This window comes from Rhagoletis pomonella, unplaced genomic scaffold (assembly GCF_013731165.1).
Source record: "Rhagoletis pomonella isolate Grant_MI unplaced genomic scaffold, Rhpom_1.0 Rhpom_scaffold_00010, whole genome shotgun sequence".
Taxonomy (NCBI): domain Eukaryota; kingdom Metazoa; phylum Arthropoda; class Insecta; order Diptera; family Tephritidae; genus Rhagoletis; species Rhagoletis pomonella.
In genome coordinates this window covers 36,507,484-36,521,722 of record NW_023458564.1, presented here as the reverse complement: position 1 = coordinate 36,521,722, position 14,239 = coordinate 36,507,484, and the positions used below count along the sequence as shown (strand labels likewise).

The 14,239-nt window shown below is 35.9% G+C and overlaps 2 protein-coding genes across 5 annotated transcripts in view; both read right to left on the bottom strand.

Annotated features, from left to right (window-relative positions):
* Positions 1 to 276: 276 nt before the first annotated feature.
* On the bottom strand, positions 277 to 3,079 carry LOC118746307 (pre-rRNA-processing protein TSR1 homolog). The gene is made up of 5 exons (XM_036480157.1): positions 2,798 to 3,079; positions 1,399 to 2,744; positions 1,219 to 1,342; positions 895 to 1,161; positions 277 to 821 (listed from the first exon to the last, which is right to left on the bottom strand). Exons 1-5 carry the CDS (start codon positions 2,978 to 2,980, stop codon positions 339 to 341), a joined length of 2,403 nt encoding a protein of 800 aa, XP_036336050.1. The 5' UTR covers positions 2,981 to 3,079; the 3' UTR covers positions 277 to 338.
* Positions 3,080 to 10,637: 7,558 nt separating this feature from the next.
* The window catches only part of LOC118746305 (ras-related protein Rab-26-like), a 44,328-nt gene continuing 40,726 nt past the window's right edge, over positions 10,638 to 14,239 (bottom strand). The window contains exon 5 of one of the 4 annotated variants that reach the window (XM_036480151.1): positions 10,638 to 12,949. In XM_036480151.1, the coding sequence (XP_036336044.1) occupies positions 12,835 to 12,949 (115 nt within the window). In that variant the 3' untranslated portion in view covers positions 10,638 to 12,834. The remainder of the gene's footprint in view (positions 12,950 to 14,239) is intronic. The other 3 variants (XM_036480152.1, XM_036480153.1, XM_036480154.1) reach the window with 3 other exon arrangements.

Here is a 14,239-nt window from a genome sequence, read left to right as displayed (position 1 = left end):
TTTGTACAAGGTTTGGAGCTCTGATTTTTGGGGTTTATGCTGTAGAATTAAACATATTTTTATAAAAATTTGAGAAAAATAAAATGTACCTAAACTTTATTGATTGACTATACGTTCTCTGCCAATATCGCCCTTTTAGACCAATAGGCATTTTGGTTTGCTGCATTTCACGTACATATATAAATAAAAATAACAAAAATGATGACCCACATTTTTGTTGTAAGAAAAGTGAATTATCTATTTTGTTTTTTAATAAGGCTTACACTTTTTTAAGTAAAGTAAATACATATGAGCTCATTTAAATTAATATTTACTTCTGAAATTATTTACAATTTGAATTATTCCATTGTTACATCCTCAGGGTTTTCCCCGTCCTTTTCACAGCGTATTAAGCATTCCTCATAGGTCCATTTAGGATAAACTCGTTTGTAGAGATACATAAAAACTGTGTCATACGATCGAAGCTGCCCGTCAAATACGCATTTCATATGTCCGTGTGTTCCTAGGGATTCCTTTATATGCCCCAAGCGTCCACATTTTGTGCGTAGCTTAACCGGCTTAAAGTAATCCACATCTTCCTTATTGAAGAACATATAACGTACAGTGGCCGATTTGCGGTTGATACGCATTGGATGTCCGCTCAAAACGATGCGCTTAAGCACAACACGATCAGGATTACAAGATAACAGACAACCGCGTGCAACCAACGCTAAAGTTGAATCAGGATTTAATTTAAATGCTAACACAGGTGCAGGAGGGAACTGTATTGGCGCAAAAAATGTAGCACATACAGTTGTATGTGGCCGAAAGTAGCGTTCGTACTATAAAAAAAAAAATAAAATTATGCAAACGATTTAGTACTTTCGTTTTAATAATTTTGGTATTTTGGCTTACTTTGTGCTTATCGCCATTGGTGTGTTGACTGAAGATGGGATTAACAATAAAACGGCGGTAACCACACTGTATGATTAAGGTCTCTTTCGATTTTATTGGGGCCTCTGAGTCGGGTAACCGTTTGAGTACAACGTTCACCACAGACATTTGATGTTCATGAGGGAGTAGCCCATATATCACCAAGATATTGCACTTACGAGCCGATATATAAGCTCGCCACTTTTCGCCTGGTACATTTATGATGTATATTGTTACGTAAGCGCCGTGCTAAATAAGTACATCCGTAATTTACAACCTTTTTCAGTTGGGAATCAGACATTTTACCTTAAATCCATCAACGTCTTTGGCCTCCGAAACGATTCGCCGTTTTGTCCGATCAAAGTTCTGAAACTGATAGATGCGAGCATAGTCATAAGGCAGATTTTCTTTTGGATCCCATGGCGATGTTCTAATAAGAAAAAATACTTAGAAATTTTTAAGCTGCTACTTTAGTATTTTTATTACCTAAACGATTCTAGCCCACGATATTTTTGAAACCTGTCCCTCGCTTCGACATCTAGAGGTGTATCAATTTCATCAGGCCATAGCTCATCAACGCGAGCATCTTTAATTTTTTTCATTGTTTCCCGCTCTTCGTGGAAGTCCATTTGGAGATCATATTTTTCGTCGTTTATCGCAGCGTCAGATACTGAAGCAGTTTCTACGTACTCCTCTGTATCAGAATCGGGTTTTTGCACTTCTTCATCAAAGGACTGATTTTCACACGACATAAATTCATCGTCCCCTGCATTTTCTTCGTCATCAGATTCGTTCATGTCTTCTTCACTTGCATCTTCTGTGGCTTCTACTGCTTCGATGTCAGGTATCCATGCGGCCTGGTACGAACTCCACCCTTTGGGTACACGTTTAATCAATTTCGTTTTTTTGGTTTCTTGTTGTGCTGCTTTGATTTCGTCCTCAGTTGGCCACGTTTGTTCTGCATCCATAGCGTCTGGTACATTTTCGCATTGTAAAGATGTTTGATTTTCGTGGTCCGATACCCGAATAACAGGAACTAGCTGCGACTCGGGCCGTTTATCTAACTTGTAGTCATCAAATGCAGTTTTAATTTGTTGCATCTGAAAATCTCCCAAACCAGGAATGTGAACAAGTGAGTTTTCACTAAGAGGTGCACCGCGTAAGAAGCCTGTTACTTTTAAAGTAATTTTGTCATCTAATTGGTTCGGATCAGATTCATATTCAACTTTATCGCTACATAAATGCGGCCGGTTCGCTTTATTTGGAATTACAATTTTTTTTTGTCCACCAATGCGACGCATAACGTTCAGACCTTCAGCATTGGTATCTAGCTGCATTACTTTTTCTTTTGGTAGTAGTTTGGATATAAATTTTTGCACAGAGGCTTTCACTTCGCTCCGTTTTTTGGGGTTGATCGACTCTAAATCCATTAGTGCCACAATAGGAGTAGGTAGACCTTGAGCAGATATCATGTTAAAAATACGGTGTCCCCAACGATCGAATACATCGTTCTCTCCCATGGCCGCAGAAGTTAAAAGTAGAGTGGTATCACAAACTTTTAAGTAATCTAATACCTCCACTTCATTGCCTCGTCCAATGGGGGGAATTAAGAAGGAAAAGCGCTGCTTAAAGCGTGGTAGATTTATATACGTAACACCCGTTTCTGTGCGTTGGACCACAGCTTCCTCATCACAACTTTCTAGTATAGCTAATGCAGATCTTGCATCGATTTGTTGATGCATTGGCAATATACAAACCAAAAACGGCGGAGAGGTTTGAGTTCCCAACTGTTGTTTTTCCAATCTCGCTTCTTCACGCTTCTTTTTTCGAATCTGTATACAACAACTACTTTTAAAAGTGTAAAGATCAATTTTAATATACGCACTTGGTTCATTTGGTTGCGACGCTGCTCTCTGCGTTGTTCCTGTTTGTGCTTGTGTGACACCGCTTTAAGCGAAACACGTCCCTTTAATGCACTTTCAATAGCTCCTTTCGACCGATGTCGCCCGGTTTTATGGGCTTTATTGGTTTGTTTCAACGGACCCGGCCGATGGAAAACCTCCGCCATAGTGTGCTAATTATTTTATAATCTGAAGATTAACTCGGAAATTTGCCCAAAACACCATGTGTTCCAACGAAAGCACGTTCGTAAGAAAAGATAAACGTCAAAGTAAAAGTTGTCAAAATGACGTTTTTACGTAGAGCTGCCGTTCATACTTAAAATACTGGTTCGAAATAGACTGCCGACCAAGAACGTAAATAACGTAAAGATTTACGTTCTTGGTTTTTTGCCACCTATTTGGTCGAGCTTCTTCGATTTGTGTGGCGTACGCCTTAGGGCCAATTTAGGCAGAAGTGCAGCATACGACGCGTTAAAGTCCAGTATGTAGCTATCAAGAAAAGCAAAAACTCCATATAAAATGACGTACAAGAAATGGCTCAGAAATTTTCTCGAGTCAAATTTCCTTAAAGCAGTACGCAAGAATGATAGAATACAAGATTGCGCCGTCCTGGCCGTTGACATTTGTGTACCACAAGTGCACTGCACAAGTACGCTGCACCGTGAGCAGTAAGCAGTTTTTAAGGAATTTGCTACGCTTTCTACTACGGTTTTCTAAAGTTTTTTGTGAAAAAGAGCACAAGGCAACCCAGGTTTTGCAACAGAAATATATGCCCGTTCCATTATTTCTTGAGGAAAGAGTGAGGCAACAGGTTATGAAGTATCAAAAATGTCAAAATTCCTCATGATGCAATAATACAAGGTGGTATCAGTTGTGACAGCTCGATTTTGACACTGCCTCAGTAGAATAAGAAGAAAAACGGGAAGAAATTAATCCCCGTTCGGGGGAAATGTATAAAATTTCCTATTATCTTCTAAACAAAATTTGCTTTTTTATAGTATATTCGTAATGAAATTTTTCATTTTCATTTACTTTTGCGTTTTGCGTTGTCGTAAAAATCGTACGTTTTTATTTTTGGGTGCTCTTGAATTCGCCACTTTTTGTTATCGATAAGTTCCATTTTCAACATCGTTTCCAGCATTATGCGCGTTCCTTATCTCCCAGAAATAGTCAGAAAAAGCCCGAAGTAGTCAGATTTAGTCCAAAAAGCGTTCCTTAACTCGGAAATGACAGCAAAAATGAGAGAGCAACAGTCAGTGAGAGCGACTCTCATCAGTCCGAAGTAGTCAGATTTAGTCAGAAGAATTTTTTCTGGCAAAATCCTGAAAAGTGTCAAACTCAACTGAATTTAAATTAACGGAAATTAAAGAATACGCAAAAAGTGAGAATAATCTAAAAAGTAAAAGAAATGAATTGAAATTGGAAGGAGGCAAAAAATAATTGATATAGCAAGTGTTTATTGTGCTTGTGCTTGTGTGAATGTGTTTTGTACATACATTTCTGTTCTTATTTGACGTTAGTTTTGTTGTTGCCATTCTTTGGACTAAAATCTGAAAAGTGTCAAAATGCCAGAGCGTAAGCAAAATGCGCTCACTAAAAGAGAGTAACAGGAAAAGTAAAGGAACGCAAAAAACCAAATTTTTAGTCCAAAAAGATAAGGAATGAACCTATTATAAAAAGCCAATCCTTGAAGGTATGCAACAATTATCGCACATGTATCGTCCGCACCAAATCGTAAATCTTCGTTGCTTCGATAAACTTTCGTTGCCCAAAACGGAGATGTGTATAATAAATAGTGAATTAAACAAATAAAATCAACATATAAAGTTAATTTTAGGACGCCAAAAATATCGCAAGATATAATGGGCATAATCAAAAATAAATTTAAACTAAGCTAGCTTGTTATTTATGTTAATTTGCCGTTTACTTTTCATTCCACCGTCTCATCGGCAACCGATTTGAAACCGCAAAAATTTTCCGATTTGCGAATTTTGGAGCACGTTGTTTTGCGATTTGAAAACTAATGCAGCGTTTTTGCTGCATTTAAAATGCAACATTTAGCACTTTCGAACATATGTTTTCGAAGAGCGTTCATGCTATAGCATTTAGCAAATGTACATTTACGCGAGTTCGAAATCGTATGCTTTTGTTAAACAGCCGTGTTCCAGTCTCTTATTTAGATCCGTATATATTACGATCAATTCTCACGCAGAAGAAAATGTGCAAAAACCATACTGAAAAGGAAAAAATAAATTTTAAACCAAAAATTCAATACAAAAACTTGAATGATTATAACCATAACCAAACATTTGTTTGTGTATATATTCATTTGTCGGTGCTGTCAATTAAAATTTCCTCACCTAATTAGGAAACAAACCAAACAGAGTTGATCACAAATTGATCCAGATTTCTATCAGCATCACATCGATGTTGAATTTGCTTAACTTTTCTTTATCCAAATATGTAATGTAAAATAAAAGAAATCTCAATCGGCGATCACTGAAACGCAGCTAGCAACTGTATACTCGTAAAAGCAATGTTACCACTTTTTCTCTTTAAACCATGTTCGAATCGTGGAAATTTTGGAAGATCACAGGGTTGCTTTGGCATTTAGATTCTTAATGCAAAAATGGAGTTGCATTTAGTTGCATTTAGGTGACGAATTTTGTATGGATAAATGTACATTTAGAGTAGCATTTAGAGCTAAATGCGCTAAATGTGCTTTTACGCGTAAGCAAAAACAGCCCATAAAACGCAAAATTTTTGCGAATACGGAAACGGGAGCCCAGCTGAAAATAACATTTTAAGAAAACAAAATGTGTATACTGAGAAAAAAATATAAAAATTCAACTATATTATTAGGCAAAGAAGTGTTAAAGAAGTAACACCGTTTCAACTAAGGGTCAAAACATAGTGGAGGGTCGAGCAAAGCGAAGAGCTAGCATCGAGTAAAGCTTCAATTACAAACGTGTATGTATGCTTTGCTCTCCACTATGCGCTTTCCCATTGAAACATATGCCTTTGAAATCGACGCTTTTGCTTAATGCTCTTTGCTCGCCGCTCCACTATTTCTTACCCTAACAGTAGCTACACACGACGAGCATATCCGCGCATATGCGCGGCTTGCGGGTCATGCTCGTCGTTTGTAGGGCGGTTTGCGAGCATGCGCGTCAAAAATCAAACAATTTTGATTTTCAGCGAGCATGCTCGTCGTTTGTAGCGTGGTTTGCGAGCATCGCATTGGAAACAAAAACAACAACCTCATTTTGTGTTGATGCTTGAAGTGTGCACATCGGTATTGTTTTCGCGAAGTCGATAAATTAGCAAGTGCGTTAAAGGCAGAGTTTTTTGGCTTATACAAAGTGGAATTTCGTTACTAAATATATATATATAAAAAAAACCTTTAAAATAACAGAATAGTGCGAAGTGTTTAAAAATGCCTAATGCTAAAATAAACTTGTCAAGACAAACGAGAGCCGAAAGCAAACGAAATCTTACGATTATTTTACGGAACACACTGGTAAAGCACTGAACAAATCTCTACGAATAATTTGTATATTGTATTCGTAATATTCACGTATGGTTTTAAAATTTACGAAATCTACATCTCTGTATTCGGAACCTATTCGTATGCATATAAATAAAAGACTTAAGTCTTATTATAGGTAAAATATCATTTTTTATTAATTCTAAACTAAAGTGTAATCAGAAAATTCTTCTTTCGTAGAACGTATGATTGCTTTTAACACTATAAAAAACATGACTAAAATTATTGCACAACACTTTCATTATATTTCAATCAATAATGTTAAGCGGGGAAAATTTTAGTAGACGGACGGCAAATTCTAGAAAAAGGGGGGATGAGGGGGGGTGGAATAGGACCCCCTGATTTCAAAACTACCCCCCTTTTTTCTAGCAACCCTATAGTTCTTATATAATTTATTGTTAAAGTTTTCATATAAACGATGAATAAGATAGCAAAATAACATACAACTTAGTGCTACCAGACTGGAATTTTGAATAATAAAAGCGGATTTTTAATTCGGAATTTTTACTTAGTAGAATTATTATTTCTGTGTTGCCGAAGAAGGGGGGGGCTGAACACATTTTGCAGAGAACACTTTTTTGCGTAGGCGGCCTTCGGCCGCACTTAGGGATTATAACCTTCAGGCAGTAGAATTCTCCCTTCTGTTTTGCGAAGAAAAGGAGCTGAACACCTTTTGCAGAGAACACCTTTCTGCGTAGGCGGCCTTCGGCCGCACTTAGGGATTATAACCCTCAGGCAGTAGAATTCTCCTTTCTGTTTTGCGAAGAAAAGGAGCTGAACACCTTTTGCAGAGAACACCTTTCTGCGTAGGCGGCCTTCGGCCGCACTTAGGGATTATAACCCTCAGGTAATAGAATTCTCCTTTCTGTTTTGCGAAGAAAAGGAGCTGAACATTTTCTTTTGTATTGATTTCCCCTGTATTCCTTTTTAATCATTGCCTTCTTTGTATGTATTGTTTTGTACAATATGGCAACACATGTTATGTGTCAGTTTGAAACCATGTCTTATTGTAAATATGCGTGAAATTCAATGTAATTTACAAGTCGATAAAAGTTTAATTAAAGTGATTTATATACAAGATAAAATAAAAGAAAAGTGTGTAAAGTATTAAGTACAGTGTTATGTGCATTTATACACAAATGCTTTTTTGTTAAGGAACCAAGTTTAACGACTTAAGAAATTTTAACAACAAATAACTTATAAACAATGATATTATTTATATTTTTTAGTTATACATGTTTTAGAGGATACCTCCCTTAACATCCTGACCAAGTTTCATTTGTTAATTCCACCTGGTTTTCTTAAAACACAAGGTGCGGCTGACTACTAAAGCCCACCCGTTAAGCGTTTTTGCAAAACGTTTTGATAAACAAAAAGTTTTAAAATTAACGAAAAAAACAAAATAAAAGTGTTGTGTTATAATTCGTAATATGTTTTTTACAGTGTGCAGAATGAAAGCAAAATAGCACATTCTACGAAACAAGAGCAGATTTTACGAAAGTTATTTCGTTAAATATACGAATTATTTCTGTGCATTTTACAAAAGTTCGTAACAAAATAAAGAAATAGTACGTATTTTTTTAGTAAATAGTACGAAATTCTTTAGTAAATAGTACTAAATTCTTTAGTAAATAGTACGAATACATTCGTAAAATGCTCATATTTTCGTAGTATATACGAAAACGGTTTTGTACAATCAACGAAAACTTTCGTGGCTCAAAATGACGAAAAATTTCGTAAGATTTACGCAAGTTTTCGTTATAATTACGCAGATTTTATTTTCAGTGTAGGAACGATGCCTGCATTCGGAATTAGATCTGCGTTTATTTATCGACCTCAATGAATTTTATGAAAACGGTGTCTAAATTAAGAGAAGAAACTGGTAACCTCTCTTAAAATGCGTTACTTTAAACAAAAAACTTTTAGAGCAAATTTTAAACATTTTATGTGCAAACTGTGTAATTGTGAACACTAAGAAAATTCTATGGAAATTTTTGTAGTTTAGTATAACTAATGATTTAAAATAGTTAAATTAACGGCCCTAAGGGCCAAATTCACAGTGCTGTACTGAAAATCTGTAGTTAACTGCCGATTCTGAGTTAACTACGCTTTGTGAATTTGGCCTAGAGTGTTTAGAATTCAACAAAAAAATTTCAAATTTGTTCTACGCCACACATATGGTAAGTAAAAGTTAAAAAGCAGTATTTAAGTTGATTAACAAATTTTACATACATTAAGAGAGGAAACTGGTTACCTTTTTTAATATGCTTGAATTCAAACAAACATTTTTTAGAGTTTAGTTACCTCGGCAAATATTTGTTTGTGTATTTCACTGACGAGCTGGCGGTATTCTATTGCAAGTTTAGTAATCGAGTTGGTACGGAATTATCCAGAATTATATAATTTGGCAATAATTGCCAATTAAACATTAGTAAAATAAGTCATCTTGGTTTCAATGAACTTCATTTTACTGAAAGTACCCGACGACGTGCTACGGATGTGTGTGAATTGGTATCCCTGATCGATGCTGACTAGCAATACCTAACTGATACGGCACTGATTTGTGACGATAGATCTTAACTTTTATTATTAGTACCAACTGATTACAACACATTATATGTATGTACTAGGGTTACAATGGCCGGCCAGATGAATTATGTATACTAATAAAGGCAAAATTCTTCCCCTAAAGAGGCTTTCCCATTTGAGTTTCAATACGGTTTCTCCTTAACTTTGATGCAAAATTACTCACGAGGCGTCGCGAAGCACGCCGGGTATTTGCTAGTCAAGTTATAAAACATGTTTCACCATTTAAATTAAGTAAATCCAAATATATGTGTGTTTCCGTTTAATATGGTTTGCATTTAACAAAATTATTTCATTACAAATATTTTTTTGACCACTTGGACTTGTAAAAAAAGCATTAATTAATATTATCAAAATAAAAAAGTTCAATTACGTTATGTTTTATTAATGATGTGAAGCGAATCTCTAATATTTCATACATTTGGTGCTTAAATTTTTCAGTTCGTTTACTGGATATACCGAGGTTTGTATTTAGGTTAAAACTTTAACAGAGTTGCCATCTGTTAAAAGTTTTTGTTCAATTAGTGTGATATGGCTATCAATGGAAATGGCTTTGAAAACGCTTTATCTCTAAGCAACCTCTCACCAGTTGCCATGTTGTAGGTGTCAACTTGGAGTAAATAAGCGTCCTCAATTACTGAAACAGAAGGTTACTAAGTGCACCGAGTTTGGTACAAATTGATAAATCGGTTACCGAGATATACATTTGTAGTCATAAGTGGGCGACGCCACGCCCATTATCCAAAAAATGATAATAATCTAATTTAATGCTAAGAGTTTATACCAAGAATCGATTTATCGCAGTTTTCGTGTTTCTGTAAATTACCGTTATATGGGTAGTGGGCGTGGTTATCGCTTGATTTCAAGTATTTTTAGCGGATGTGTATGTGTGATATACCCTAAGCAAGGCTCATAACGGATACTAAGATACAGCATTTCATCATAAGTGCCCGCCACTCCCATTATCCAAACATTTCATATTAATCCTATTTTGTTCCAAAATTTTACTTCACAATTTTCAATCCAAATTACAATATTTACTGAAATATCGTGGATTTATCTAAATTGACATTTATCTAAATTTTAACGCTTGTATACCCAAAACTATTTCTTTAATCATCACTTATATAACATCAATGTAAAAGAAAATAAATGTTTATTCCGAAATACATAACATAGTTGTTTTCGCTTTACATGCCCGCAGATTTCTAGCAACGCGACCGAAAGGTCTATAAAACATGACTTTTGCTTATATATCGAAAACTATTTTTTTTTTATTTAAATAGATTCATATTCTGGTTCAGTGGCTTTAAATTCGTCTAAAAAGTTTAAGTTTAGTGTTAAAATAGATCTAAAGTAGTGTTACTATATAATAGTTGCGTTTTAAGATTTTTCTTTAATACATTTTCTAAGTAGAGAAATACCACTTATATGCCATTTTCTGTGGGCAATCTTTTCACAGTACATTACCAAATTTCAATTGAACATAGAATAATAAAGCGATTTCTCCCGGGGATACAAACAAATTCCTTAATATTAAAAAAAAAAATACTAGTGGAAAACCGCTATTTTCGTAACATTTAAATTGAATTTTTGCTTCATCATTTTATGATTAAAAAATTTAACTAAAATTTAATCATTACTTTTTAAGAATACAATGCAACAATCAAAATATTTACATAAAACTTTCACGATCTTTATAGAGAGCAAACATTTATTTATAAGCAGCGTTAGAGTATTCTGTTTCCGGTCAACGGTGAGCGTTCGCTGTGCAAGTTAGAAAAGTGAGGGAGACTGGAAAATGTTATTTGGAATGTTCTCTATCTAATGTGACTATTTATTTTAGTTTCCTTTAAAATTTTGTCAAATTGGTTTATGGCCGCCTAAATCGTTCAAATACCCCTATGTACACCGTTTGAGTGCCTGGGGAGAGAGGAAGATTCCATTTCCTCTAATAGCGTGGAATGACAGACGGCGGCAAACGCCTTTGGCGTTCTCTAGCAGTACTGAATTGCTATGCAACTTCGTTTCTTGGATCGCAGCTACCAATATGCTGCACGACCCATGAATACGGGTATCTCTTCGATTTTGCTCTCGAGTCCGTTGCAGTTCAATTGTGTTACGTTTCGTGTGTCTTAGGAGATTGACCTCGAAGTGGAGGGTGAGAGATGTATGAGGTGTTCTACCTTGGTCCAGTTGTGCTTTCCGCTCTGGTTGTTGCTGTCTGGTGGTATATGGCTGTATTATAGGTGTTGATGACTGTGGCCGCATGCACTGCAAGAGGGGGCGCGGTAGTCACTTGTCTCTTTGGGTTTGGGGTGGGCTCATTGCCGCTTTGATGAGGACGCCTGGCACGAGAGGTCCATCGGCCGGGTAGGCTCCGTTAGCATCCCAGACGCCAGTCGCTCGCTACCCTCCGAGGGTTTGCAGCTACCAACGCTGGACTCAATATTAGATTTAAATGGCCGTGAAGGCTTCTTCGGGACCGCTCCAGTGGCTACCGAAGATTTCTCTTGACTATTTATAACGCCGTGTCCGTCGGCGTCATTTTTACCCGTGCAGGGATCCGGGGCTTCATTATTCGTATTCATAGCATCTGGTTCTTTGGTCGCCTACTGAGCCGAAACCGTTCGGCGACCGTGCATAACGGTAAGGGGAAAGAACGGTCGGCCACAGCAGAGCCCCGTGCTGCGGTAAGTCCACCGTTACTCCCGGAGCCGGACAGGTATCCGGTATAAAATACAGTCGGAAGAGCCCCCTGACTCCAAACCATCCAATAGGTACCTGGTACACCCTGGATTAGGGGGGCGTTTTATACCTACCGCCAGGTACCCCCTAGAAATAGCCTAAGTATGCCACGCTGAGTACCTACCTCTTCGCAAAAGAAGAAATAAATGATACTTTATTATAGAGATGGCTAAACTCCCGTATTACTACTTACCAATTCATTTACAACGATATTAGATCATCCTATATTATGACCGCATCTTAGGTATAAACAGAAAACTTCGTAAAATTGTTTCTTTTATTCGTTAGTTGTGCACAGTAAAGAAATTAACAAAATATGGCATAATAAAACCCAATAATCGGTATGACAACACTTTTTATATTAGTTTGCACTGTGGGAATTACAGATTTATTAAATGATTATGTTCATAAACACAAATATAAATACTCAGCTGCTTTTAAAAATTTGAACTTTTTCACTTAAAATAATTTACAAAACCATTATTATTTTTTATTATAAATGCAACTTAATAATAAGTTTTCACTTCAAACTCTTAAGGTGGTATTGTTTTCCAAATAACTTAAACCAGGCTAGAATGACAGCTTAAATTTAGTTCTTTTGAAAAGCAGGGTAGAAGAAGCCTGGATAAACTGGCACCTGAAATAAATACATAAATGTTTTTTTTATGTACATACATATGTATTTTCTTGTACGCATTTTGCTACACTTGCTCACACAAACATTTACGTTGTCTGCCACATGTATGTGAACATTCATTCAAACATCCCTACAAGAATTAATAATTCAATTAATGATTGAGAATTGACTCGAGTGATGGAAACTAACACATTCTCGATTATGTTACTAACATATTTGCAAATTTTGCGTTGGTTAAAAAGAGACTATTAAATAAGGCCATAAGTTGAAGAAGATGGGAGTGTTTGATGAACATTTCCATCATCAATGAGTTACATACGATTAATAAAATGATCTTGTAGGGATGTTTCTTCGTACATCACTATCATGCCTAATAAAGCTATTCAAATTACTGAACATTGCCACATAATCCTAATCTTCAATCTTCAAGATAGAATACTCGTATTCCATCTACTTCGCTTCAAAATAGTGTTCCATATTTTCTTTGGAAAGTAAAACCAAGTCTACATCGACTTGCACTGCGCACACATTGTTCGTGCTCGCGTATTGTCGCGTACGAAGTCATGGACATTGAATTTTCCATCATCGCCATTTACGGTGCCCCGACATTTTAGTTGCCTTAAAAAGAAAAAAAAAATAATAATAATAATTTTTAAATAGATACTTATCGAAGAAGTACAAAACCGCGTATCAAGAAAATGCAAAACCGCGTATGTTAAGTCGCATAAATTATTTTCTAGAGAGTAAAAACACCCATATTTCAAAAGGTTCTCTTTTTTTATAAAGAAATCGCATTTTTGGCTAGTATATTTCAGGATGAATGGATAAGGATTGAGCCAAGGGCTTGTGTGAGCAAATCCAATTTTTGGCAGCCAATGTCAGTTACGCGGTTTTGCAGAATGACGATACGCGGTTTTGTACTTTAAACGACGTTATATATATGTGTATTGATTAAATGTACATATGTACATATGGTAATAAGAATATAACCTCGAATAATTATTTAATATCAGCCAAATTCTGAATACCTCCAAGGAGTTTGTTATCCGGGAATTTGTTTCTCCTGAGAAAGAAATCCTCCAATAATTAACTCCCAGGAAGTAGCATTTTCCCCGAAAGTTTGGGAGGAGAAAATTCGAACTTCTCAACAGCTGTTTGACACTTCAGCTCAACACCGCCATTTGATATAAAAAATCCTCAGGGAATTTTTATTTATGATAGGAGAAAAGGGAAAAGAGAGAAAACTCCCAGGGAGTTTCTGTTCAGAATCGGCCTGTAAATATATGTAGATATTTTCGCACAGTGCATCGTACAGAAATAGATAGGTACTACGACTGGGAGTTCTGTCCGGATTTGTTGAATATCCGTATAATTCAGACAATAAAAATTCGAATAACCGGATGCTTTGCTCTATCGGCCATTGCGACTGTTGCAGCGCCGCGAGCAAAATGGCATACTTATAAGGGTGTTCGATTATTCGCCTTTTTTCCAAAACTGGGTTTCGAGTTATTCGAAAAATTGCAATTTGAAAAGTTAAGAAAAAACTGGAGGAACAATTTTTATTTTACATAGTTTTTATACAGTGAAAAGGCTCATGTTGGTATGAAGTCATGTCCAAAAATTACAATAAAATTATTATTATTAGCGAAACAAAATAAGTTCAAAGTTTTTTATATCAAAAGTAAAGCAAATAAGAGTCAGTGGAAAATTCAAGTTTGGTAATATTTTAACTTTTTAATACTTTATTGCACTTTTTCTGATTCCTTTCGGTTTTGAGTTCAATTTAAGGTCCCAGCGACATCAAAAACAAATTTTTTTTTTAACCTTCGATTGTATTTCTGCTATAAAAAAGCATAAGCAAAGGTGGAGTAAAGGTGTAGGTCTCTCCATTTGTTTCACAACATCAAG

What these genes read in the sequence shown, in the direction of transcription:
- LOC118746307 (XM_036480157.1), bottom strand. Translation starts at nt 2,980, where the DNA reads ATGGCGGAGGTTTTCCATCGGCCGGGTCCGTTGAAACAAACCAATAAA. An exon ending in GTCGCAACCAAATGAACCAA is followed by an intron (nt 2,745 to 2,797) that starts GTGCGTATATTA and finishes TGTTGTATACAG; the next exon opens with ATTCGAAAAAAGAAGCGTGA. An exon ending in AAGACGTTGATGGATTTAAG is followed by an intron (nt 1,162 to 1,218) that starts GTAAAATGTCTG and finishes GTACTTATTTAG; the next exon opens with CACGGCGCTTACGTAACAAT.